This window comes from Piliocolobus tephrosceles, chromosome 5 (genome assembly GCF_002776525.5).
Source record: "Piliocolobus tephrosceles isolate RC106 chromosome 5, ASM277652v3, whole genome shotgun sequence".
NCBI lineage: Eukaryota > Metazoa > Chordata > Mammalia > Primates > Cercopithecidae > Piliocolobus > Piliocolobus tephrosceles.
The window spans coordinates 124,643,655-124,671,194 of NC_045438.1; the positions used below are offsets into that span (position 1 = coordinate 124,643,655).

At 53.9% G+C, this 27,540-nt stretch overlaps 1 protein-coding gene across 2 annotated transcripts; it reads right to left on the minus strand.

Annotated features, from left to right (window-relative positions):
- Positions 1-486: 486 nt before the first annotated feature.
- TMEM63B (transmembrane protein 63B) lies at positions 487-27,483 on the minus strand. 2 transcript variants are annotated; one of them, XM_023212909.1, is made up of 24 exons: positions 27,350-27,483; positions 20,314-20,496; positions 19,964-20,043; positions 19,698-19,736; positions 18,594-18,684; positions 17,193-17,230; positions 16,074-16,216; positions 15,924-15,975; positions 15,320-15,428; positions 14,582-14,652; positions 9,089-9,169; positions 8,511-8,634; positions 7,621-7,754; positions 7,356-7,493; positions 7,062-7,215; positions 6,041-6,147; positions 5,710-5,796; positions 5,391-5,456; positions 4,026-4,188; positions 3,335-3,440; positions 2,190-2,357; positions 1,825-1,940; positions 1,572-1,652; positions 487-1,325 (listed from the first exon to the last, which is right to left on the minus strand). In XM_023212909.1, the coding sequence occupies exons 2-24, from the start codon at positions 20,470-20,472 to the stop codon at positions 1,134-1,136; spliced, it is 2,499 nt and encodes an 832-aa protein (XP_023068677.1). In that variant the 5' UTR covers positions 20,473-20,496; positions 27,350-27,483; the 3' UTR covers positions 487-1,133. The 2 variants fall into 2 exon arrangements, with proteins under 2 accessions (XP_023068677.1, XP_023068678.1); XM_023212910.2 differs by having other exon boundaries at positions 27,162-27,482.
- Positions 27,484-27,540: the final 57 nt, after the last annotated feature.

Genomic DNA, 27,540 nt, shown 5'->3' on the forward strand with positions numbered 1-27,540 from the left:
TTGCATGACCTTTTCTCCCTGAATCTCTGTCCCATGTGTGTTGCTCAGGGACTCGGGGGAAGGATCAGAGGGCGCGGGGCTGGTGTGGTGGCCACCTGGGCACAGAGGCCCTTCCTGCCTCTGAGATACCCCTGAATTCTCTCCCCGGCCCCACTCTCTCCTCTCCCTGACACGGAAATGAGACACTGAACAAGTCCCTTGCCCAGCGTCATGCAGGGACCTCTCCTTTCTGTGACTCAATCTCCTCATCTATGAAAATATTAATTATGGTTTGTTATTACGTGCCAAACACTGGGCTAAGAACTTCCTATTTATTTAATCCTTAAAACAGCTAGAGGCCATGACATTGCTATTCCCATTTTATAGATGAGGAAAGTGAGGTCCAGAGGTATGATGCAACTTGCCTAGGGTCACACAGATACCCTCCAGATAGGAGGGTGGGGACCCAGCCCAGGCGCCCAGGGCAGCTCAAGTCAGACACCTGCCTCAGAGCTTTTCTCTTTGTTTTTATTTTAAAGGAAAAAAACAAAACAAAAAAAACCCCAAAACAACAACAAAAAAAACAGTGCAAAAACCCATTTTCCAGTGTCAGCCTTGCCCACCCCCACCCCCAGGCCACCCCAGCTCTGAGCCTGACTCTTCCTCCCACTCAGCACCCCCTCCCCTCTCATGCATCCCCTAGGGGCTGGAGGCTCCAATTCCCTGGAGGGCTGGATCCCAGGAACTGTGGGGTGGAAAAAACTGGGGCGGCGGGACAGCCCCAGATCCACCTGTCCCCCAGGTCTCCAGCCACCGGCACCAGGTGCACCAGGTACTCCTCTCGGCGCTCATTAACCCTTTCCTGGTTATGCTACTAGCTGGGGAGGGGTGGGGGGTACTGATCTGGGAGAACTCCCTCTGCACCCCTCTTTGCCCCGGGGCCGGCTCGGGGCTCTCCTCACTGAGGTTGGGGGGGCTCCCTCCCTCCCTCCATCATGGGGGAGAGCAGTGAAATCCCCAGGTTTAAATACCTTAATGAAAGCAGGGGCTGGGGAGAAAGGGGCTTTAGATCTAATAAATTATTAGCGTTTTAGTGTCCGTGGGAGTAGGGGTGGGGTGGGGCAGGATGTGGCCTCCAGGGCCCCTCCCTCCCCTTACTGGTGAATCTCATTCTCTATGAGGCTGTCCTCGCAAGACTGGAAGTCTGTGTCCGTGAGGCCGTCGGGCGGCATCAGCAACTCCTCATCTTGGGATGAGGACGACGGGGGCTCATCCCCTGAGCTCCCAGGAGCCCCATCCCCATCCCCGTCCACCTCTGAGTCCTGCAGCACCTGAGCGATGTATTTCTGAAGAGGGAGAGGAAATAGAGGCAAGGTGAACAGCTACCCCTCATGGATGGGGGGAACACCAAGGCCTGTAGGACAGCAGAGTGGGCAGGGCCCTGGGAGGCGGGGGCAGCCCTCCAGGGAGATCAGCTCTCTCCCTGCCCCCATGGGGTCTGGAACAGGTTGCCCTTTCTGCAGGACTAAGGGAACACTGGGCTTTGAGGCTGAGTCTGTCAGAGGCCCCTCCCAACTCCTGAGGGCACTCACCGCAGATTTGGGGACAGCAGCAGCAGTGGGGGGCCGTCCATTGCTTCTGGGGTCCACAGTATCTGTCTCCGTGTGCTCAATCTTGAGGGGCCCAGAATGAGTCAGGAAGTGGGGGCATGTCCTCATCCCTGATCATGGCCCCATGCCCGCTTGGCCCTGTTGGTACTGCCCTCAGCCCTCGCCAGCCCTGGGACCCTTTGTATCCCCTTGAGCTCCTGCCCGCAGCCATCCCCCCGCCACCCTCGCCCCACACCTTGTAGTTGTGGGCACTGAGGTATTTGAAGTGTCCAAAGCAGACGTGGCAGAGACAGATGACGATGGTGATGACCAGGACCACGAATGTGAACATAGATGTGGGAGCTAGGAACCCTGGTGTTGGGGGGCAAAGAATGGGGTTGCTATCTCCTGTGGGTACCCCCAGGGCCTCCCCACCCCAGCTTCTGATACCCACTGAATGCAGTCCTCACTCTCCCAGGTGCTACAGCCTGGTCCCAGCCTCTCCCAGGCCCCTTGCCTGCCACCCCCAGCCATGCGGCTTCTCCTGTGGCCTGCTCTGCCTGGACTCTGGCTGGAAACCCCTCTGTTCGTGCCCCCGTTCCCTGGGTAGGGATCCCTCACCCGTGCGCATGGTGGAAAAGAAGAGCAGCCAGAAGAGGCAGAGGATGGGCGCGGCTACCACCTGGTTCACAGCCCCCGAGTGGATCTTCTTGTCCAGCTTGGCCGGCAGGTAGGCGTAGTAGAGATTGTACCTGTCTACCAGGTGCTTCAGCAGCATGTACATGAGCCCTAAGGGAAGCCACATGGGCCCTGACCTCGGAACCAGTGCTGCCGAACCTTTGTGTGTCTGTCACAGGTTGTTCTGGTCCTGAGAGGGCCAAAGGGTTGGCCCCCTCCTCCTGCCCAGGCCCCAGGACGGGATAGTGCCCCATGCCCCAGCCTGATCACAGAACTTCAGCTTCCTCCACTTCAACCCCTTCATTCTGCACTCCTCATTGGGAATTCTACTGCTGGAAATGTAGTCATTTGGGTCAACAAGCATCTTCTTAACACCCGTATCATTTTTCTCTATCCCTGTCCCTAAACAGGTAAGTATAAATGAAGGGACAAGTTCTATTTCCCTAGAGGTTGAGGGATAGGGAGTTTCTAATGAGGACAAGGAAGTTAGTTTGGGAACTTGGAGCCTTCAATAACCAGGGAGGGTTGGTTAAGGAGTTAGGATGTTATTGGGGAGGAAAGTAGAGGCTACCAGTGGGGGTGATGGTTAAAGAGAAACTTTGCTAAACTTCAAGAAGGAGGAGAGACCTGGCCAAGTCACATAGTTCAGATACAGCAGACTATCTCCATGAGTGGCAAGGACTTGTCCCACCCTGGAATCCAGGTCTTTCCTGAGTTTACAGGACGGTGTACAAGTGTGCGCATGGATGCCTGTGTGGGAGTGTGTGTGTGAACATGTCAGCACATATGTGATCTGTGTCCAAGCACATCCCACTGAGGGAAGGCACAGGTGTGGGTGAGTATGGCCATGTTGGGATGACTTTGCCCTGGGGACCACATGCCAGCTGGGTCTGGCCTGAGCTGATGGCTCTCCCCCTCCTCCCCGCAGGCCAGGCCCCAGACTGAGCCAGGGACCGGGCGGGAGCCCCGAGGGGCCGGTCTCCCAGCCGGGCCCTGTCCACTCGGGGTGGCCTGCCTTCCTAGAGTGGAGAGGGTAAGGTCCTGGGTCCCCCCGAGCAGGGCCCAGGTCCCGGCGCGGCGGTGCCTACCGAAGGGCACGATGATGGGGCAGGTGATACTGTAGGTCATGACCACCGTGAAGACGCACATCATCCAGGCGTAGGCTGCGCCAAACTGGAACTCGTAGGCCTGATGCTGGGGGGGAGATGGGCAGGAGGATGGCTCAGGGAGGCAGGGACTGAGTAGAGGGGCAGGGAAGGAGGGACGGGGAAGGGAGCCAGGACCTCTGGGGCCAGAAAAGAAGCCATGGGGAACAGGACCTAATGTCTAGGGTCGGGTAGGGCAGAGCAGATGGAGAGAGGGGCTATGGCTGAGAGGAGGTTCACGGCGGTTGCAGTGATGGGGCATGGAGAGGGGCCTTCAAGGGGTCGGGGCCTGGCAGGTAGGGGGCAAGAGTTGGGTGGACTTGGGAGTGGAATGCCCAGAGCCCTCTTACTAAGACAGAGGGACCCTAGTGCTAGGGACCCAGATCTCCCCAACTCCCATCACAGAATGCTACTGTCAGAACTGGCAGGGGCCTTCAGGGTTACCTGTGTCCACCCATGGCGGAATACGAACGCCCCAGATATGGGAAGGGGATGGCCCGGAGCCACCGTGAGTCAACTGGACTCCCCACGTCTCAGCCCTCCTGTGCCCCTCAACCCTAGCGCGATGACTACTGTTTCTTGTTGGGCCACCAGGGGGCGCTGTGCGGGCCGCTGCTGCCCCAGGCGGCCGTACCCGCTTCACGTTGCGCCTCTCGGCGGCCGAGCGCGCCAGGCAGAGCCGGATCATGTACATGAGCAGGCCTGGGATGCGCAGCAGGTCCATGGCGTTGCCGATAAAGGCTGAGGCAATGACGTAGTTCACGAAGAAGGCGCCGTTGTCGGGCAGGAACACACACCTGCGGGCACCAGGTGCTCCAGCACTGCCCCCTTGGGGTGACCCGGTGGCGGCCCGCCCACTGCCAGAACTACAGCACCCCACACCTCCACCACCAACATGCTTCTTCCATGTGGACACCCCCAGCTTAGCCCCCCAAGCACCTGTGCCCCGTTCCCCCAGAGACAGAGTGGCAACAGACAGCTCCAAGAACTTGTGCCTCATAAAGAGCCATGGAGAGAGTGCTCAAGACCACCTAAGGCTACCAGATCGTTCAGGAGAGAACTGTCCAGGATCCCCAAAGACAACCCAGTGAGACCCTCAACCCAAAGACTGAGCCCCAGGAACACCCAGAAGATTCCCCCACTATGAACATAACTCCAGTTACCCCCAGAGTGTGACGTGAACCTCAGATACCTCCACAAACAAGCTTTGAGACCCTTCCCCCGACATCTCTGGGGGAACCCAGGAACCTTTGTCAGTGCCTGAGATGCCCCAAGTGTGAGTCAAAGCTCACCACAGATGGCCTAGAGCAAAACCCCTAGAGTCTGTGCCCACAGCCATGATGCATGACCCCCAATATATCCTCACGATTCCCAGAGGAGACGCCCATACAGAACTCCGTAGGCACCCCTCGGAATAAAAGCCTGAAATGTTAGAGATGTTCCCAGAACTTGTACCGCTAAACACCCCGAAGTGTAAGTCCTTTAGCACCCCTGCCACAGACACCCCAAGAGTTATAAGGCCAACAGCCTTCCACAGATGCCCAAAAATATGGGCTCTAGAGACCTTCAGGGATACCCCTCGTGGCCTCCAAGTCACTCCCTAAGCATGACCAAGATCTCACTAGAGATGGCTCCCCAAACCTCCGAAGTGGAACTCCAGAGACGCCCAATGTTAGTCCCAGAATATGGGTACAAGATACCGCCACAGAAACTACCAGAATGTGGACCCCCAAGCCCCAAATCTACCTTGAGGGTGATCTTAGCATCCAGACACTTACCAGAGAGTGAACACCAACACAGACCCCAGGGACTTCTACCATGTATACACACCCGAGACACCTTGTGGGTAACCTTTGGGGTAACCCCGCCAGATCCTCTCTCTTCTTCCCCCTCCAGGGGTTGGAAGCTTTGTTGCACCCTCCCATGGGGCTGGCAATGTCTCTCAAGCATACCCATCCCTGCCGCCTGGTCTCTTTCCCCAGGGGTCCCAGTCACTCACTCAAACCGAATAGCTGCCTCCGCCAAGAATTTCTTATCAAAGAGCCAGCGGAAGAAGAGGTCCAGGCTGGAGGGAAGCAGAGGAGAGATGGGGTGGGGGCTGGAGTGGTGCAGAACACCAGGGGAGGGGGAGTCCCTCCTCTGTGAGCCACTGGGGAGACTCCTGGACATGGGGTGGGTAGCTCAGGAAGCCTGGGGGTGGCCAGGCTTCCCATCTCGGGCCCCTTGCCTTGTAAGGGAGGTAGGGAGCCTGAACTGCTCTCCTCTCCCTGTCCTGCAATCCCCCTACCCTGGCTCCTCTCCCGTCCTCCTCAACTCACCTGCTCAGTCCCAGCGAGGGCAGGAGCAGCACCATGAAGATGAGGAAAGTGTAGCACTTGTGCATGGTGGTCCTGTTCTCCCCAGAGCTGGAGGGAGGGGAGCAGGGAACGGTACAGGTCAAGGGAGCCCAGGCCCCAGACCTGCTCCCTCAGCAATGACAATGTCCAAGGAGTATCCCCCGGGAAGGGTGGGCCTCCCAAGGTGAGGGTGCTGGGCACTACCCCCTCCCTGCCAGCTGTGCGACTGCCAGGAGGGCAAAGTACTGCCCTGTGAGGACGGGTCATTGAGGGCAGGCCACAGCGAGGTGTGGTGTGAGTAGAGGCACCTTACCGTGTCCAGTGGGCTTCAAAGAAGGCTGAGTAGTAGACGATGGTGGGAAGCAGGGCCGAGAAGCACCACAGCAGCAGGGTGGGGAAGAACTGGGTGATGATGGGGTTCTGCAGCAGGGCACAGGGGGGTGTCAGGCAGGGCAGTCTAGGGGACCCAGGTGGCTTTGCTTATGTGCCTCCTCCCCAGCTGGGCCCTAGGCCTCACAACTCTCAAGGCTCCCATGTTGGAAGTCCAGAACATCTAGAGGTCTGGGGTGAGGGTGGGGGCCAGGGCCATATGTATAACCCCAGGGTGAATAATACTGAGAGTCAGCATTTGCTGAACACCTACTATGTGCTAAGCACTGCTGATGTACTTTCCATGTTTTAATCCTCATAATAATGCTGTTACCCCATTTGACAGATGAATAAACTGAGGTGAAAAAAATATTCAATAGCTTCCCTAGCTAGCAAGCCATGAGGTAGGGATTTGAATCCATGCAGTCTGGGTCTTATCTATTACGCTGTTATCACTGCTTGTGATTTGCAAACTGTCCTTCTTCAAACTCTTGAGGTTCTAAAGAGGTATGCTCTGTGCGTGGCAGGAGGGGTGAGGGGAAGCTAGGCAGACGTGCATGCCACCCTACTGTCATCAGAGCAGCCCTGCTTTTCCACATTGGGTTTCACGCTGATAAAGAGATCAGAATCTAAGTCTAAAAGCCACTGATCTAGTCGAACCCTTCCATTTTTTCAGTTAGAAAGACTGAGGGGTGAGGGAAGGGGACTTCTCTGAGATCAGGACTAAACGCAGGCTCTCTCTCTTCCCTGGGTGTTTCTCCAGGTGTTGCAAACTTAAGGGTGACCTCTCTGAGGGAGAAGGTAGCAGGGAGCCGAAGGGAAGTGCACACAGGGGTTTTTGGGAGCTGGTTGGTGGCAGGGGGCTGGAAGAAGCAGAACAGGCTGGGCTGGGGGAAGAGGGATCAGGGCCTGGTATCTGTGTGTTGTGACCCAGCGTGGAAAGTGAAAGGGGCATGGGGCCTCACGTTGAGGTACTCCACAGGCTTGGTGACGTTGAACTTGTCCATGGTGGTAATGATGATGGCTGGAGTGGTGAGGAAGAAGAGGAGGATGAAGAGGACGACGTTGATGACCAGGCAGCGCAACCACCAGATGAAACCTCGGATGGAGAGGTGCTCCCTGGAAAGGTGGGGGGCAGTCACTCCAGGAACCAAGGGCAGGATTGGACCCCAGTGACACCAAGATACTCCCTCTCCTCCCCCTACCTACTGAGCCCACCCCAGGCCTTGGAAAGCCTGCCCTGCCACCTGTTTGCTCACCAGTAGATGTTCTGGGGGTCGGGGGCGTAGGACACGGTCCAGTTGGAGATGTGCAGGGACTCGCTGCAGGATGAGGGGCGTGGCTCCCCGCGGCAGGTGCAGCCCTGGCATTTACACACGTTGAAGTCCTTCAGGATGCTAGAAAGATGGGCACTGGTAACCATAGGCCCACCCGGAGGCCACACTGCTGGCAGAAGGCCATGAGCACAGGAGTCAGGGAGCCCTGGCGGGCTGCTCAGGGCCGAGGGCCAAGCTGGGGACTCACATGGCGGTGATGGTCTCATTGTGGAAGGTGACAAAGGCCATGCCAAGAGGCTTCTCATTCACCTTCTCCTTCTCCCGCTTGTAGTCTTCCTTCAGCTTCTGCTCCAGCTTTGTGTAGTACTCAATGGCCTCCACCTTTGTGGAAGGGTTAGGGCCAGGGCCTCTAGTTGGAAAGCCAGGCTGGGGCCTGCAGCATCCAGCCCACACTGACTTGGGGCTTTCTACAAGCCAGGCACTGCTCCACTAAGCATTTTTTTTTTTTTTTTTTGAAACAGGGTCTTGCTCTGATGCCCAGGTGTGAGTGTAGTGGTAGGATCTCAGCTCACTGGAGCCTCAACCTCCCAGGCTAAAGTGACCCTCCCACTTCAGCCTCCCAAGTAGCTGGGACTACATGTGTGCAGCACCATGCCTGGCTAATTTTTGTATTTTTTGTAGAGATCAGGTTTTGCCATGTTGCCTAGGCTGGTCTCAACTCCTGGCTCGAGTGATCCACCCACCTCAGCCTCACACAGTGCTGGGATTACAGGCATGTGCCACTGCACCCAGCACCTCTAAGCTTTTTTATATGTATTACTCACTTTACCCTCACAACACTCTCATAAAGTGGGTACATTAACCCCATGAGGAAACTGAGGCACTGAGCAGTAAGCAACTTGCTCAAGTCCCCAGAGTCAGTGGGTACAGCACAACATCGCCCTTTTGGCTGACATCTTCTAATTTGAGGTTTGAAAACCTGGTCGCTGTAGGGACATCAGATAAACCCAACAGTGGGAACTGAGGCTTCAAGGATTCCAGGGACAGTTGGGAACTCACTGAGGGCAGGGCCCCAGCCTTGCCTCCCCAGGACCAGTCCAACCCCTCCCCAGACTCAACAGCCAGCCTGTGTCATACCTGCTCACAGCCTCGCACCACGCAGCAGCAGAGGTGGCCGCAGGGCTTGGGGTTGATCATGGTGGGCACGTTCTCCTTGCTCTGGAGGTTTGTGAAGTACAGCTTTCCCCGCTCCGCCTTCTTCCTGTGGGACCCAGATGTCTGGTCACCTACATCTGGGGCTGGGGCTGGCTCAGCTTGGGGGTCATCTAGCTCACGCCCCAAGGACAGGAGCTGTCTTGTTCTTGAATTTGTTTAGGATACATGCTTCAGATGTGGCCACATCCTAAGGTCTCCCCACCCATCCCTAGAGGGCCAGAAGTTCTTCCTGCAGGCTGACCTAAATTTCTCATACTGTAGCCAAAGAAGGGCATGTCCTCGGATGCAGTGGGGACCATAGGCCCCCTTCCCCTCACAACAAACTCTAACCTCCAGGCCTTGCTCTTTCCAGAGCTGAATTAACAGGCCTTCCAAAGAGTTGAATTAAAATCAAATGCCCTAGGAAAAAATCTAGCAGGGGAGCCTGTGTGGTAGCCAATATGTCCTTCACAATGGCAGGGGGCCCTTGGTGTTACCCTTCCCTGCCCGTAGTCCCTTACCTCTCTGCATCGAGGAACATGAGGCGAGCCACGTTGTAACACGGGCGGGCTTCGAGAACTGTACAGTTGGGGTAGGCTTCCCTGAAACACAGTCCATGTATCATCTTGTGCAGGGACCCACCCACCTGCCCCTGACTTTCATCCAAGACCCCATCACCTTCAAGAAACACATCTCCGGCTGGACATGGTGGCTCACGTCTGTAATCCCAGCACTTTGAGGGGCCGAGGCGGGAGGATCACCTGAGGTCAGGAGTTTGAAACCAGCCTGACCAACATGGTGAAACCCTGTCTCTATTAAAAATACAAAAATTAGCCGGGCGTGGTGGCACATGCCTGTAGTCCCAGCTACTCAGGAGGCTGCGGCAGGAGAATTGCTTGAACCCGGGAGGCGAAGGTTGCGGTGAGCCAAGATCACACCACTGCACTCCAGCCTGGGCGACAGAGCGAGACTGTCTCAAAAAAAAAAAAAAAAAAAAAAAAAAGACAAAAAAAACCCCACAGCTCCAATTCAAGCTGCCTTTTTCTTAGTCTACAAAACTAAGAGTTCTCCAAGAATAAAGCTTTGCAGTTCCTCCTCATGCTTATCTGAGTGGGGAAGTGGGAGCAGAAGGCCTGAGCACTGTGTGAGTGCAGGCTGGGCTGACGAACTAGGATGTGTAGGGACACGCTGCATGCAGCTGGGAAAGCCTGGGCTATGGTCTGATTCTCGTCCAGGGCTGTGACCTTTAGGTTGAGAGAAACTGCGTCTAGTCATAGGCTATATACTTCCTTAACTCTGTTCCCAGAAGACCTGGTCACAGCCCAGCACTTAGCCTTGACCACAGATTGACCTCAACCAACCCATAACCCAGTCTACAAAATGATCTCTAACTTTGGCCCAAGATGGACAAGCGATTGATCCTGACCCCTGACCAGGGTGAGGGTGACCTCTAACAGTGGCCAAAGACTGAATCTTAAGCCCACCCTGGCCAAAGACTGACCCTAGACTTGTTACCCAGACCTAAGACTGACCTCCTAACCCTGACCCCAGATTCATCCCTACCTTGACTTAAGACTGACCAGAAAGAAACTGTCACTGACTCACTGGTACCTGGTACTGGGCAGGGCTTGAAGAATGCTTGCTGAGTGAAGGAATAGTTCATTTGTTTGTTTGTTTGAAATATTTTGAGATGGGGTCTCGTTGTATTGCCCAGGCTGGTCTTGAACTCCTGGGTTCAAGTGATCCTCCTGCCTCAGCTTCCCAAAGTGCTGGCATTACACTAGTGAGCCACCATGGCTGGCGGGAATAGTTTCTTTTTTTTTTCTTTTTTTTTTTTTGAGACAGAGTCTCACTCTGTAACCCAGGCTAAGATGCAGTGATGTGATCTTGACTCACTGCAACCTTCGCTTCCCGGGTTCAAGCGATTCTCGTGCTTCAGCTTTCCGAGTAGCTGGGACTACAGGTTATACCCAGCTAATTATTATTTTTTTCTTTTTTGTATTTTTAGTAGAGATGGGATTTCACCATGTTGGCTAGGCTGGTCTCAAACTCCTGACCTCAGGTGATTGGCCTGCCCTGGCCTCCCAAAGTGCTGGGATTACAGGCATGAGCCACCACACCCAGCCTAATAGACCTTTTTTTTTTTTTTTTTGAGGTGGAGTCTTGCTCTGTCGCCCAGGTTGGAATGCAGTGGTGCAATCTCAGCTCACTGTAACCTCCACCTCCTGGGTTCAAGCGATTCTCCTATCTCAGCCTCCTCAGGAGCTGGGATTATAGGGATGTGCCAGCATGCCTGGCTAATTTTTATGTTTTTAGTAGAGATGGGGTTTCACCATCTTGGCCAGGCTGGTCTTGAATTCCTGACCTTGTGATTCACCCGCCTCAGCCCCCCAAAGTGTTGGGATTACAGGTGTGAGCCACTGTGCCTGGCCAGTAGTTTGTTTTTAAACCTGATCACGCAGCGTTCTTTGATCCTAATCCTTAATCTAGACTGAGTTCCCATCTTTTTATATTTTATTACAATTTCTAGGTTGAACATAGTGGCTCATGCCTGCAATCCCAACACTTTGAGAGGCCGAGACAGGAGGACTGCTTGAGGCCAGGAGTTCATGACCAGCCTGGGCAACAGAGTGAGACCCCATCTCTAAAGAAAGAAAAAAAAATTTAGCCAGGTGTGGTGGAGAATGCCTGTAGTCCCAGCTACTCGGGAGTCTGAGGCAGGAGGATCGATTTAGCCCAGGAGCTCAAGGCTGCAGTGAGCTGTGACCACACCCCTGTATTGCAGCACTCCAGCCAGGGAGACAGAGTGAGACTCGGTCTCAAAAAAAATTTTTTTTTTAATGAAGGACCACCAAGTATTGAATGCATGAGTTACTCTTCTAAAGTATTAACACAGACCTCATAAACCCATGAGAATTTAGAAACTTAAATCTGGGATAGGGTCCTTGAAATGTACTTCCCAGGAGGCTAAAGATCTTTCCTCTGATATTGTTCCTCAAGCCATTTTAGGTTTCCCCTTTGGAAGGGTCCGCTCTCATTCTCACTAGACTAATCTCTAATCCTCTAAATCCAACCACACAGGCCCCTTGATTTGCACACAAGATATTCCCTAATTGTGCTGAGACAGTCCTTCAATCCAGACAGACCACAGACTTGGACCACAAGCCCTGCCTAATCCTGACAATGAGGTCAAGGGCTGTCTCTTACTCACCATATACCCAGCCCTGTCCCAACAGCTTGTATATAGTAGGTGTTCAATACACATGTGGTAAATGAGCACATCAATGAAATGGCTACTCCATAATGCTCATCTCAGTGATCCAAAAAACTCCAGTTAGGACTACAGTCTCCCTTAGTCCTGCTTACAGGCTGACCTCTCCTAAACAAAACTATAGATCCACCCCTGAAACACAACTAAGATCTTGAGCTTCCCAAGGGCACTGATCAGGTTTGGTTCTACTCTGTCTCCCAGGCATGAAGCACACAGTAGGTGTACAATAAATGTGGGCTGAATGAATAGACAGTTGACTAGTAGGGTTCACTCAGGTCTCTGTTCAAATGCCACCCTGTCAGAGTCCCGCCTTGTCCACCCCATCAGAAATAGCAACCCTTCCCAACCCCTCTTACCCTGCCCACTTCCCTGCTGTGGTTTTCTTAGCACCTACCCCTTCTTGACACAGTCTCTATTACTAGTTCATCTGTTCCCTGTCCACCCCTCCCCACCAAAATGTAAGCAAATGAGGGCAGGCCTTCTGTTGTTTACTGCTATACCCCCAGCTCCTCCCCATGCAGTCACATGGTAGGTGCTCACTAGATATTTGTATCAAAACAACAACAACAACAACAAGAAAAAACCCAACACCAGATTTCAATACAAACTGATAACTGATTCCAACTGGATGGTAATATTAAGATGTCACCTAATTCATTGTTACCAAAGATGGCATGAGAAAAAAAAAAAAAAAAATGATGTCACTTAATTCTGAGTACACACTGTCCTTAATCCTGACCCAGAGTGCCCTGTAATGCTGATGACAGCTTGAACCTCAGACAGGACCCCAAACAGTTTTCTCATACTGACAAGAATGATCTAATTTTGACTGCTGTTTTATAGCCTGTATAAGGACTGGGCTTATTTCTAATTTATTTGTGCCTGGCACATAGAAGGTTGTCAATAATTGCATGTAGTGTGAAAGAGTATCCATCTACTAATGCTGATCACAAACCAGTCCTTAATCTTCTAACATAGGCTCTGGAATCTGACCCTGACCAGATAGATGTTCACTCTCAATCCTGCCCAAACACGATCTCTGATTGGATCACACACAGGCCTGACTCAGGACAGAGAGTGAACTCTGATTCTGGCCAACTGACAGATCTGGGCCTCGGGTTCAACCTTGATTCTTTACTTTCTTTCTTTTTTGAGACAGGGTCTTGCCCTATTACCCAGGCTGCAGTACAGTGGCGCAATCACAGTTCACTACAGCATCAGCCTCTTGGGCTCAAGCCGTCCTCCCACCTCAGTCGCCTGAGTAATTGGGACTATTGGTGCATGCTACCATGTCTGGCTAATTTTTATATTTTTCTGTAGACATGGGGTTTCAACATGTTGTCCAGGCTGGTCTTGAACTCCCAGGCTCAAGCAATCTTCTCAAGGGGATTACAGGTGTGAGCCACCACACCTGGCCTAAACCCTGATTTTGACGGTAGACTGAGCCCAAATCTCAACCTCAGTCTGGGCCATGATCCAGACCAACGTCCCTTATCATGACCACTGGCCAGCTCCTGATTCTGACCACAGACTGACCTCAGAGCAATCTCTGATCAGACCCTGGATTAGCTCCTAAAGCCGATCACCATACTATGAACCCCCTGAGAACTCAATAGTTTTTCTTTGTTTGAGACAGAGTCTTACTCTGTCGCCCAGGCTGGAGTGCAGTGGCACGATCTCGGCTCACTGCAACCTCTGCCTCGCAGGTTCAAGCGATTCTTCTGCCTCAGCCTCCGGAGTAGCTGGGACTACTGGTGCACGCTACCACGCCCGGCTAATTTTTGTATTTTCAGTAGAGACAGGGTTTTGCCATATTGGCCAGGCTGGTCTCAAACTCCCGGCCCTCAGTGATCTTTTATTATTGTTTTTAAGACATGGGGGTATCACTATGTTGCCCAGGCTGGTCTTGAACTCCTGGCCTCAAGTGATCTGCCCACCTTGGTCTCCCAAAGTGCTGGGATTACAGGCATGAGCTACCATGCCTGGCCTTATTCATTTTTTACAGTCCCAAAGCCCACTACAGTAACTTATGACTAAGAGCACTTGAGAAAGTTTGCTGAGTGAACAGATACATATGTGAGAGGAGCCCTAATCCTGTGGTATAGAGACCGTCCCTACACACCCCTATGGAGGGGCCCTTCACTCTCATTCCCCACCCTATGAGCTGCGCCCCAAGATGCATCCCTAGCCATGGGGTGACCAGGTGAGTTCCCACTTTGATTCATTACATCACCTCCCTTTTCTCTAGTTTCTGGCCACCGGACAGTCCTGGAGGTCTGCTCTACCCACCCCAAGACATAATTCCAGAGCTGAAAAAGTCTCAGAGAATACACAGTTCAAATTCTCCTGGACTCCTTGGAATCCACTGGAAACCAAGGAGCTTCTCCCTGTCATATCTGCACACAAACTCCAGAACGCTGCTTTTCATTTTAAAGAAGGTATGTACTCCAATGGACCCTGGGTCAACGACCTATGACCCAGTCTGAGCCAGGAGGAGGTTTGCAGGTAGGGGGTTTGAGTGACTCGCTCTTCAAGTTTTTGTCCTCGTTTTCCTGTTTTAAAGGGGCCTATCACCCAGCCCAAGTGCTAAACAACCCTGGAATCGGACATTTCTTCCTGGATCTAATCTCTATCCCACCCATGGCAGAGCTCCAGGTTAGTGTATAAGGATGTTCTTGGAGTTCAAAGGCAGAGAAGGCTCTGCAGCAGGGCTTGAGTCTAGGGGGAAGTGTGGCTTACTCACTCAAAATGCTTCTTGATCTTTTCTGACTCTGCATATTTGGAGATTCCATTGATGAAGAGGGTCCGCTTCACCTGGGTGACAGGGGAGTGGGTTTGCCTTCTGAGGCCTGACCCCAGCGGAGCCAGAGGATGTGGGGGTGGGGGCACTAGAGAAGGAGGTTTGGTTTTGAGGGGTAGAGAAGTAGGTGAGCAGAGGGGAGCAGATGGGGTGAGAGGAGGCCTTAGTTATGGATAAACCAGGTCCCAGGGAAAGCAGGGGAGTGTTTCTAACAGAAATCAGGCAGTGAGCCTAACGGAAGAGCCACACCATCCTATGCTCCTGAGGGGTTATAGAGGCTGATGAAGGGGGCACTACTTTCAGCTCCTTAGACTCCGAGGACCCAGAACAGTGGTTGACATAGAGTAGGTGTCCGGTTCTGGCTTGATGAGTGCATGTAGAAGGGGAAGGAATATTACTATCCTAATGTCAGCCACAGCTACTTCCCCAAGTGCTGGGCACAGCACGGCTGTTTCCGCGTATTCCCCACAACCTTGGGGGAGGTACTATTGTTATCCCATTTTACAGATGAGAAAATCATGGCTTGGGAGGTTCTGTAACTTGCAGGATGGGAGCTCCTGAGCTGCTGTGCCAGCATTCAAACCCAGCTGACACCTCTTGGGGCTGAGACATGAGAGGCCTGCAGGGAAGGGAAGGGAAGAGGCTGGGGGCGGGGCAGGACCTGGGCTCTGCTCCACGCACCAGATCGTCCTCCTTGTAGCGCATCTTGGAGGTGTGTCTACGCATGCTGTAGACGGTGAGCAGCAGATACAGGAAGGCGAAGGAGGTGTGCAGCCATAGCAGGTTGTTCCTGGGAGGAGCGGAGAGGATACATGGGAGCCACTGGGGCTAGGACACACTCAGATGAGATGCCTCAGCCTGTCAGTGTTAAACCCTTGATACAGACAGGGCCCTCTACTGCCACCAGCCTTCTGGCACTGACTCCTCACAAGGCAGGCCCACATCCCACATCCCCTAGACCCCAAGATTCTCCCATTCCAATGAAAATATCCCTGACAGGCCACCTCTCTATGCCCTACCCGCTGGTTACAGTGTCTCCAATTGCCCCAGCTGGCCCTCCCTGGTTCCTGAGATTTCACCCTCCTCTTCTGTATCTGGTCATCCTTGGGGGATCCTCAGCAGGCATCCCCCTCTTCTGTCTCCAACCCAAGCCCTCAGGGACCCTCAACCATCCCGGTAGCCTTTGCTCCCATCAATGCAGCTGCCTTTCCTTTCTGTCCCACACCATGGCCCAGACTCTGGTCGCACGCAGACCTTGGCCTGGCCGACCACCTTCACATCTTACCCTGATTTCAAGTTGGCAATGGTGGTTCTCCCAAAGCTGTAGGCATTGTTCTCTAGGGGGTGGGAAGAGGGAGAGGATGATGGTGGGGTCAGGGCACATCCCCTCCAGCCCCATCCTCTCTCCACCCTAGCCGTCCTGGCCCTCACTGACCCAGCAGGTCCCCTGAGAAGTTGACAGGCAGCACGATGCCTACGGAGAGGACGCCCACAACCACCAGCAGCCCGATGATGTGCCGCTGAAAGGACAGGTAGTGCACGGCGTCGCCCCCACATTTGTCCCGGATCTCATCATCCCTGCAGTCGTACGGGGTAGACAGAGGAATTAGGTTAGGACTAGGGCAAGAAAAGGGCTGCAACTTACCGGCCCTGACCCACCCCCACCCCAAACCCACCCTAGCTCCAGCTGATCTGGCAGTAGTACAGGGCTGAAATGGGACTTCTTGGTCCCCTATTTTCTGTGAGGGGAGAGGGGAGCAAGGCAGAAGAGAGGGGGAGGGAGAAAAAAGAGAAATGCATGGAGAAGGGGAGGGATAAAGGCAGAGGGCTAGAAGGAAAGAAAGAGGTAAAAGAAAAAAGAGACTGCAGAGAGAGGAAGGGGAAGAAGAAAAATGAGGAATGCAGAGAAAAGGGAAGAAAAAGAGAAATATCTGTGGAGGGAGGAAGAGGAGAAAGGAGGAGGACCAGCAGGAGGAGGAGTGGTGAAAGAGGCAGAAGTGAAGGAAGGATGGGAGGAGGGGCAGCACCTCATGGGTGTGGCTGAGCCTGGTGTAGGGAAGCAAGGTACCCACGTAGGAGGCTTGGGGGAGTGGGTGGCGGCAGTGCTGACCTGTCCCGGCTTCCTGCCTTTCTCAGTGCTCACTGCCTGCCTGCTGGACTCTGGCTGGATCTCCCGAGTTCTGCCTGCTGGACACAGGCTCTGCCTGCTGCTGGCTGGCTGCTCCCAGCCTACTGCTGCCCCCACCCGCTGGCTGCACAGAGGCTGAGGCAGGGGCTCCACCCCTTCTCTCTGGGTGGGGCAGGGCAGGGAGAGAAGAGGGCAGAGCGGACACCCCAGGCAGGGGGGTTACAGAGGAGATTGTGGGGTCAAGCGAGTGTCCAGGGCACAGCAGAGGCTCGGGTCCCCAGGGCTTGGCCTTCCAGAGCAGGGAGGAGGGTGCTAGGCTGGCAAGGAGTGCTAAGGCCCTGAAAGCTGCTGGCTTCTCAATTTTGAAGGGAGATGCCAGGTTCTGAAGTTTCTCTCTTTCTTTAGAGCTTGAAGATGTCCACTTACTTTATCCTGAAGATGGCTGTCAGCCAGGAACAGAAACCCTGGGGGAACAGAGGGCTGTCAGCGGGAGTCCCCAGCCCACCAACCCGAACCTCTCTTCTCCCTCAAGTCCCACCCATTCTCATAATTACCTCCAGGAACAGCTTCCACACCCCTCGCTAAAAAAAATCTTTATGTCCTAGGAACTAGCTTATCCCCAAAAGGGGAGAGAGGGAAGGTCTCAGCCCTCAAAGAAGAAAGACCAACACTAAACAGGGTTATCTGTGAATCCTCATGTCCAGATCTACAGATTTCGGCAAATACCCTGTGGCCGTGTGGGCTAGGGTGGGATGGGTGGGACTTGGGGTTCTAAGGTTAGCAGGGCCTCCAGACCTCCAGCTAATAAGAGTTTGCAACATGGCTGCCAAAAGCAGAGAGGAGGGCCTTGCTGCCTGAATTCCAGCTATTAATCCTCTAGTCTACCCTGGAAGGACTAAAGCCCAGGGTCACTGTGAGCTACAAGATATCTCCCCACCTCCGGCCAGGTGTGGTGGCTCACACCTGTAATCCCAGCGCTTTGGGAGGCCAAGGTGGGCGGATCACCTGAGGTCAGGAGTTCAAGATCAGCCTGGCCAACATGGTGACACCCCGTCTCTACTAAAAATACAAAAATTAGCCGGGTGTGATGATGCGCACTTGTAATCCCAGTTACTTGGGAGGCTGAGGCTGGAAAATTGCTTGAACCCAGGAGGTGGAGGTTGCAGTGAGCTGAGATCACCCCACTGCACTCCAGCCTGGGCGACAGGGCGAGACTCCGTCTCAAAACAAACAAACAAAAGAAATAATAAGCCCTCCAGCCCTGCCTAGCAAAACCAACAGAATCCGTCATGTTGCTCGGAGGTTGCAGTTGGGTGACTCCTGGCCGTGTGGGAGCCACCACACGGTAGCCAGCCAGCATGCCTGGCTAATTTTTTGTATTTTTAGTAAAGACGGGGTTTCACCATGTGGGCCAGGATGCTCTCGATCTCCTGACCTCGTGATCCTCCTGCCTCGGCCTCCCAAAGTGCTGGGATTACAGGCGTGAGCCAAGGGCTTATTATTACTTCTAAAACCATGACTATGGAAAAAAGGTGGCCTTAGGATTAATCAGCAGAAGTGAGCACAGAACTCTTTGTGGCAAACAAAGTTGGGAATTCACGAATGTTAGGGCTGTGCTAGTTTGGAGGCTGTGACATAGAGGAAGGAGCCAGGAGTTCTGGGCCTGGGGGGGGTCATCCTGTGGTTCCTTGGATGAATCACTTTCCTTGCTGAGGAGGCAGCCAAACCAGCATCCCTGACTCCATATCACTGAAAGTGAGGGACTTCTCAGCCCATATGCCCTGGGGGTGGGGTGGGGGACTAAGAAGTTTGGGGGAGGGCACTCACATTGTCCCTTTGGTCAAAGTCAACGGAGCTGGATACAGAGGTGAGACGCTCATACCGGTCATGACTGTCCCCGTGCATAGCTGAAGCCACACTGAGGGTGAGGGAGACAGGAGGTCAGAGAGCCTGTTGAGTCTGAGTCCCCGGGGAGCTGGGCTGAGTGCTCCAGAGCTCCAGGGCTATAGAAGGCACAGAAGGCACAGGAAGCGCAGAGGCTGAAGCAGAGAGGCATGACTGCCCTCTACCCGGCTTCCCTCAAATATGCCTCTTCCTTTCAGGGTGACTCAGGGTGGGAGCGGAGGTGGGCACTGATGCTGGGCAGTGGGGCCTTGAGGGAGGAGGTAATGTTCATCATCTCCCTAAGGAGGCTGAAGCGAGAACGCCAGAGGGCCCTGCAGTTCCAGAGCTGACTGACAGGGGCTAGGACAGGCAACAGAGCCAATATTATGCAAAGAGCAATGAGGAGGTGGAGGAAAGGATGGACCAGGAAAACCTGGAAAGGCTGGGAAGACTGGAAGGTCTCCTGGGTGGGACCCTCCCCTCCCCTCCCCTCCCCTCCCCTCCCCTCCCCTTTCCCTGACTCCAACAGCTGTTACAACTCCAACTCCAATCCTATAGACAGAGATGACAAAGTGACAAAAAAGCCCAGTCTGGGGGGCTCCTTGGGCAGTCCCCCTCCCAGGCCTCCAGAAGAGGTGAGCAGAGAACCCTGGAATATGAAGAACTAGCTGTTAGGTGACAAGAAGCTGCTGGTGACACCCAATCTTGTCTCTACGTGATTGTGTTGAGGATTTCCTGAAGGACAACCCCTCCCCTCCAGCCAACAAGGGCTGCATAGGCAGGGGCACACAGAGAGGGACTTCTCACAGGGAGGGACTTCTCCCAGGCAGGGAGCCAGAGGGAGAGATGAAGGGGAGCTGAGGCAGAGACAAGCTGGGGAGCCCCCTGCTCTGCAAAGCACACCGCCTGCGTTAATCCGAAACATGAGCCTGCAGAGGAGAAAACTGCAAAAAGAAACCAGCAACTTGGCAGGAAGAGAAGAGAAGCGTGAGAGAAGAAAAGGGAAAGCTGGTTTAGTGGGAATGAGGGGGCTGGTGCCCCACATACTATTCCTGTTCCACTCGGTCCCTCTCCTGCCGCCGAAGCCTGGGGACAGAGAACAGACAGGGTTAGCAGAGGTGGGGAAGAGTACCTGGGGACAGGTGAGGAACAGGGGCCCAACTGAGGGCCCTCATACCCCCATGCCCACATTGGGGCTAGTCCCTTTTCATCCCCCCAGCAAAGGGGAGAGAGGGCTGGCTCCTTCCTATTCCTAAGGAGTGTGGAGCAAGGTGTGTGTGTGGAGAGCTGGAGGGAGGGTCCCAGACCCTTACCTGTCTGCATCTGTCACCAAGGCCAGCCGCCCATAGTCCCAGGCCACCTTCCGGAGGATAGAGAATAAGAACAGCAGTGCCTGAGGGAAGAGGGGGCAGTTGGCAAGTGCAGAGGCTGTCCACCTGATGGACTAGGGGGCAGAAGCAGAGGGTCCAAAATCTTGTCTTAGAAGGGGATGACCCTGGCTCGGGTGAATGGTCAAAGTCGAGGCTTGGGCTGGATGATGGGGACACCTCTTGCTTAAGCCTAGGAAGCCAGGGGCAGGTGGCAGAGTGGTTAGAGCTGGAGGTGTTTGCCAGGTGTGTACAGGGCATGGATGCCAAGGTAGGGGGTGGCAGCAGGCACTCACAAGGAAGCACATGAAGTCGAGAGCCAGCACGGTGGGGACGCCCCCAAAGGGCAGGCCCTGCAGGACAGTGCTGCGGATGCGGGCGCTGTAGCAGTAGTCCTTGGGGTTGCTGTTGTTGAGGGCCGTGGTGCCCAGTGTGGCCAGCAGAAAGGGCAGCATGGCTGCTACTGCCGCATGGTCCTCCTGGGCAGAGGATGGAACAGTCAGCTGGGTTTGCCCCCATCCCCTTCATGGCCCAGTAGGGTGGGTGTGGGGAGGGGGCAGTGAGGGCAGATCACTAGGCTGCCTGGGTAGGTGGAAGCTCTGGCCTCTGGAGATAAGGGCCTAGGGAGGGGAGAGTTGAGTCACATGGATTTGCCTTCACTGGCAATCTGGCTATGACACCCCACCCTGGGTGTGGGGAACTCAGTCTAGATGCCAGGCCTGGACTGGGGAGGCTGGTTTCATTAAGAGGCTGGTTTCATTTTCAGGAAGGGGTCTGTGATTTTCTAACATCTATCTAAATGCCCCCTGCCCCCGCCACCCCCACACTCTCATTCTTTCTGTCTTAGGGCAGGGGGCGGAGCTGAGCCTGGGAAGACAGGGAGGGGTCTTAGACTTGAGGACTCAGGGTAAGATGAGGGGTCTCCGCATCAGGGGAAAATGGGTCAGGAGCCAGCTGCCTCATCCTGATCTTTTCTTTCTATGCCTATCAGAAAAATGGCACGATTTCATTTGATTAGGGTTTTGAACTCTGTTAATCACCTCTATATAACTGGCTTAGGTTCGACGATGGGTCAGAGTAGGAAGTCAAGTAAATAGCCGGACTTCTGCGTTCGAGTTACCTCCCTGGCCCCAGCCACTCCTGCTTATTCTCATTTCTCTTCCCTATACCCGTTCTCCTCTCTTCAGTTATTTGCACAGGATCACCTGAGTGTTATGAGTACTACAACTCCCACAGTGCCATGCTCCTGCCTCTAAAGCAGGGAAGGCTGGGAAAGCTATGCTCTCCGGCGAGCTTTTCCACTGGCAAAGGAGGGGAGAGTGGGTGAGGGCCTCTTAGCCTGCTGGGGCAGCCAGGGTGCTGTCTGGTTCCCTGCTACTGGCCAGCTGCGTTGATGCTCAGAGTGGATGGGGTGGCCAGGAGGAGGAGGAAAGGGACAGCCAGCCTGAGTGCCTGGGTTCTCAAAGTGCTTGGGGACAGAATAGAGTGGGCCCCTGGGGAGAATCCCAGGATGGCGGAGAAGTGTGGCCTCAGCAGTGCAACACTGCCCCACCCATTTTACTGGGGGGTCCCTGGGGGACCCTTCTGCTGACAACACTGAAGCTCTGCCTTGGGGGCAGGGGGTGGGGGAAGGTCCTCAGGGAAGGAAAAGGAAAACCAGACAAAGAGAACAACAAAACAAGAAACAGTGACTGCAACTTCGGGAGCAGGGTCCCTTAGCTCCCATGGGGAATCAGAGTGTTTCTCCTGCCTCTTCCTAACACTTCAACCACAGGGCAAGAGGCAGAAGCCCTCAGATGGAGGGGAGGATGGAGTTGTTTATGTGTTTTACTTGGTCCCAGGGAGTCTCTGCAAAGCCTGGATTAGGAAGACTAAAGGAGTAACTGCTGGTGTATCATGCCTCCCCCTTTTCCAGTTCAAGCTGCCTTTAAAAATACACCAATTTAGTAATTGTATCAGGTACCATTTGTCCAGTGCCCTCAGTTTCAAGAATAATATATACATGATTTCATTCAATCCTCAACGATCCTGAGTTGAGTGTCATTGACATTTTAGGGTGGGGGCACAGGGACTCAGAGGTTAGGTAACTTTCCCAAGGTCACACTGCTAATAAAATGAGGGACCTAGGACCCAAACCGAGCTCACCTTCTTTTTAAAGCTAGAATGCTTTTCAGGGTACCACAATGCTTTTCTGATGTATCTAGAACAGGACTCGGCAAACCATGGAAGCTTTATAAATGATCATTAAAAGTTCTCAGGACAGAGAACTTGAGGGTGCTGTGGAAATGTGTGTGTCCAGGTATGTGTGTCTAGGTAAATGTGTGTTGATGTGTGGACCTGTGTCCAGGAGGAGCTAGGTGACTGCATGGCAGTCCCCGGAAATGAAGGGAGTTGTTGGCTTCGAAGTGGAGTTGTGAACATGGGTGTGTTTGGGAGCCCGGGTATGTAAACATAAGATGCACAGAACCCTGGCGCACTATGGGAGGTTAAAGGTAGGTATAGGTATCTTGGGTTGGGGGGGGCTCTAACTAGTCCCCCTTTCTCAATTCTCAACTCCAATGTACTCCAGCAATCTCAACACTCCATTCCCACCCCTTGCCTATTTCTCTGAATTCCAAGGCTCCACTAGATCAGAATGAAATGAGAACAAGCCCCAGAGTACCATTCCTATCACCTCCTGTCTTATCCACACCAAAGAAAGGTAGAGCATTTTGGAAGCTTCTATATAAATTGGCCCCAGCAGGGTGGACAGGGTCTAGCTAGATGCTTAGTAACTGAAATCACCATGTTCCTCTGCTGTCGGCCTCCTTAGGGTCACAAAGCACTCTCACCTCCACAACTGCATTAATTCTCCCACCTGCATGGGAGGAAGGCAGGGTGCACTCAGATCAGTATCCCCATTTTACAGGGAGGAAGCAGGAACCCAGCAGGGGAAGCAACTTGCACGGTGACAGGACAGGTAAGGGGTGGAGCCTGGGCTGGCAGCTCTGCTGGTTGACAGGCCTGCTCCAAGCTTTCAATTGTGGGGGCGGGGTTGCTGGGCTGAGTTTCATCAAGGGCAGCTGCTTTCAAAGCCAGCACTGGGCTGAGCAACTGAGAAGAGGGAGAATACCTGGGGATGGGAGGTGGCAGTTCTTCCACTCCACAAGGTGCCTGCACCAGCTCTATCCCAGAGTTTCTCTAGTCTGATATTGAGGCTTTAGCTAGAAGTATGTCCAGAGAGTGATGGAGGATTTTATTTCTAGCTAACTTAAGGTTTTATTTTACCATTAAGGAGTGTGTGCACGGTGGGGGTTGGAGAGCTATAACTTATATGCCTTTTTTTTTGGTTATGTATTTTTTTGAGACGGAGTCTCGCTCCATCACCAGGCTGGAGCGCAGTGGCGCGATCTTGGCTCACTGCAAGCTCCGCCTCTTGGGTTCAAGGGATTCTCCTGCCTCAGCCTCCCGAGTAGCTGGGACTACAGGCGCATGCCACCATGCCCAGCTAATTTTTGTATTTTTAGTAGAGACGGGGTTTCACCATGTTGGCCAGGATGGTCTCAATCTCTTGACCTCATAATCTGCCCGCCTCAGCCTCCCAAAGTGCTGAGATTACAGGCGTGATACAAACTTTTTCAATGGAGTTACTGGACAAGATTTAAGTTAGGGCTTGGGATCAAAGCAACGCCATGTGGTCTGAGGGGAGAAGGTGAAGATGGAAGCTAGCTCTGTTACTATGAAACCTGAGTCTGTCTTCCAATCTGTAACAAAGAGATATGAATATTCTTACTCTACCCCCTACCCACTTCAGAGGGATAGGCAAAGAATATATCCACAAGTGAGCATAAAAGTAGTAGTGGGTGCCAGGCGCGGTGGCTTACGCCTGTAATCCCAGCATTTTGGGAGGCTGAGGTGTGCAGATCACAAGGTGAGGACTTCGAGACCAGCCTGGCCAATATGGTGAAACCCCATCTCTACTAAAAAAATACAAAGATTAGCCGGGTGTGGTGGCGCGAGCCTGTAGTCCCAGCTACTCGGAAGGCTGAAGCAGGAGAATTGCTTGAAACCAGGAGGCAGAGGTTGCAGTGACCCTAGATCATGCCACTGGGTGACAGAGTGAGACTCCATCTCAAAAAAAAAGTAGTAGTAGGCAGGGTGGGGTGGCTCACCCCTGTAATCTCAGCACTTTTGGAAGCCAAGTTGGGAAGATCCCTTGAGCCTAGGAGTTGGAGGCTGCAGTCAGCCATGATCATGCCACTGTACTCCAAACTGGGCAACAGAGCAAGACCTTGTCTTCAGGGAAAAAAAAAAAAAAAAAAAGCCAGGCATGGTGGCTCACACCTGTAATCCCAGCACTTTGGGAGGCTGTGGTGGGAGAATCGCTTGAGCCCAAGAGTCCGAGACCAGCTTGGAAAACATAGGAAAACCCTGTCTCTTTAAAAGATACCCCCCCAAAATTTAGCTGGGCATGGTGGTGCACATCTGTAGGCCCAGCTACTCTGGAAGCTGAGGTGGGAGGATCACCTGAGCCCAGGGAGTTCCAGGCTGCAGTGAGCCGAGATCATGCCACTGCACTCCATCCTGGGCGACAGACAGAGACCCTGTCTAAAAAAAAAAGGAAAGAAAAAAGAAAAACAGAAAAAAAAAAAAGTAGTAAAATAACACATGTATCAAAAATGTTTATTTAACTCTTTTTTTGTGCCAAGCACTGTCCTAAGCACTTTACAAATGTAACTCATTTGCTCCCCATCACAACCCCAGGAGGACACTGAGGTACAGAGAGAGTATATGAGCTACTCAAGGTCACACAGCCAGTCTGTGGTAGACCCAGATAAGGACCCAGGCTGCCTGGCTCAAGTGTATGCTCTTAATCACCGCACTTTGCAGAGATATCTGCAAACAAGGGCCACTTCCACCAGGGAGCTGGAGGCAGCCAGTTACCACTGTGGAGAAATGCCATACCCTATTTCTACCTGCTTGCCTTTCCTCTTGCTTGTAGCTTCCCTCCACTCAGGCCTTGGGTTTGTGATTTCAGGTTTTGAGGCAGGTGTAGGGGACAGGCACCGTAATCTGGTGGTTAAAAGCACAGACTCTAGGATGTGACAGACCAGGCTTCTAACCTGGGAAAATTACTTAGTCACCCTGGGCCTCAGTTTCTTCATTTGTAAAATGGGCCAATAATCCAGTTGTGTCGTTGTTCTGGGGATTAAAAGCTCTTAATACAGTTCAAGGCATATAACGGGCTCCAGGAATTAGCTATTGTTATTAATAAGGTATGGAATAAAAGGGGTTGGTTTAGAGAAAGAAAACTGGTGAAAACAAAATAAGAAAAAAACACAGAATTTAACATGATAGAAATATAACAGAGCCCCTCAGTCAGGTTGGGCTTCTTATTCAGACCTAAGGGTTTACACTGTGTTAGGGATTCTGCCAGTGAGTGATAGGGAATATTCTCACTCTTTGAACATACCCCATCCCTCTGTGACAGCCTGGGAGGTGGGGGCATGGGAGAGTAATGGGTCAGAAGTTCGGAGATGATAACCCATTATTGATCAACTACCAGGAAGGATGCCAAGCTCTTTACTTGTTACCTTGTTTGATCCCCATGATAAAACTTGTAAGGAGGTGGTAGTAACCACACTTTTTTTTTTTTTTTTTTTTTGAGACAGTCTCGCTCTGTCACCCAGGCTGGAGTGAAGTGCCACGATCTCGGCTCACTGCAACTTCTGCCTCCCAGGTTTAAGCTATTCTCCTGCCTCAGCCTCCCGAGTAGCTGGGATTACAAGTGTGTGCCACCATGCCCGGCTAATTTTTGTATTTTTAGTAGCGATGGGGTTTCACCATGTTGGCCAGGCTGGTCTCAAACTCCTGACCTCAAGTGATCTGTCTGCCTCAGTCTCCCAAAGTGCTGGAATTATAGGCATAAACACACTTTTTAATGAAAACTGAGGTTCAGACAGGTTAAGTAACTTGTCAAGGTCACACAGCTGAAGAATGGTAGAGCTAGAATTTGAACCCAGGTCTCTAAGACTTTGCTATACTTGGAGGGAACCTGTATGATGTCCCAAGAGGGTTCTTAGTTACCCACTGCCGGCCTTCTGCCTTGCCATGTCCCCACCCACCCACAGGCCAAGACTGCACTGAGTGAGCCAACAGCAGGCCCCAGCATGTGCCACCTGGGGCATGCCAGGGCCTGGACCCTCTGGTGCCCTGGAGGACAATCATGCTGCCAGCACACCCCCACTTGAAGCCTGGTTGACACTCCCACTCCCCTCCTCATCCTGGCCTGGGAGGCAGGATGGGCCTCTCTTCAGCAGGTGTTAGGCACAGCCTCATTGCTCCCAGGCTGCTGCAGACCGGTATTGGGTAGGCAAGCCCCAGCCTCCCAGGGCAGTGGAGTGCTCAAGCTTGCCCTGAGCAGCCAGACCTCTGCCCAGGGTACCCAGGCAGGTGGCAACATAGAGCCCCAAGGGCAGCCTCTGACCTCTCCTCCTCACTTCCAAAGCGTCCTTTCCTTCTCTGGGGAACAAGGAGCCAAGCTTTGGGACTGTCCGCCTTAGGCGTTCAAGACAGCCAGGAGGGACAAAGCGGCGCCCCCTCCCCGCAACAGGGCCTTTGCCCCACTCTCAGTTCCGCGTCTGAATCTTTTCCCCACCGCACCCTCCAAGGCAGGCCCGGGCGGCTCATGAATGAACTGCACTGTGTGGGGCGTAAAGAGAGGACACGCTCCCGGGGCCGGCCGCCTCCCCAGCCTGCAGACCAGTCAGTCCCCAGAAAGGTGGGGGGCAGCCGCCGGCCTCATGCCAGCGCCTGCGAACCCTGCCCTTGCCCAAGCCCGAGCCCTTACCCTGGGCCGGCTTCGGGTGTACTCGCCCCCGGGAGCAGCAGAAAAAATAAAAGGGACAGAAGGCATCGGACTTGGCGACCCCGGGGTCCAAAACTCGGGGGCGGGGGCGGCTAGTTCCCCACAGCGGCGGCGGACAGGCGGGGCGCAGCTGGCACCCCCGAGGGGCGCGCAGGGGACGCGCACCTGCACCGGGCAGGTGGGAGAAGAGTGGCACTCGGGGGCCAGGGGCGGGGGTCCCACCCCTTGGGATCTCCCCGGGGCTGGGGAGAGCGGGCGGCGCGTATCTGGACCTCCAGCAGGGGTTGGAGGACTCACATTTGGCTCGGGATGGTGCGGGGTTGGGGGCAGCGCGCGCCACCGCTGGGTCCCGCGGGCCCGGGCACCTCTGGGTCCCGCAGGAGGTTGAAGGGAGGGGACGCGCAGCTGAGTCCAGGTTTTTTCTTTGGGTGGTGGTGGGATCTTCGAAGAAAAGAGCGAGGGCTGGGGAGGGGTCGCGTACTCACCCCCAGGCGCAGACTCGGCTCCAGCTCGGAGCCCCGGGTTGGGGCGGGGCGGGGCTGGGGGAGGGGGAGGGGGAGTCGCTGGGCGGCTCGAGCTCCGGGCTCCTGCGGCGGCCGCGGCAGTGTATGGGGGAGGGGGAGCGGGAGGAGGGAGAGGGAGGGGGCGGAGCCCCGTATGTCCCGTCCCACACGCC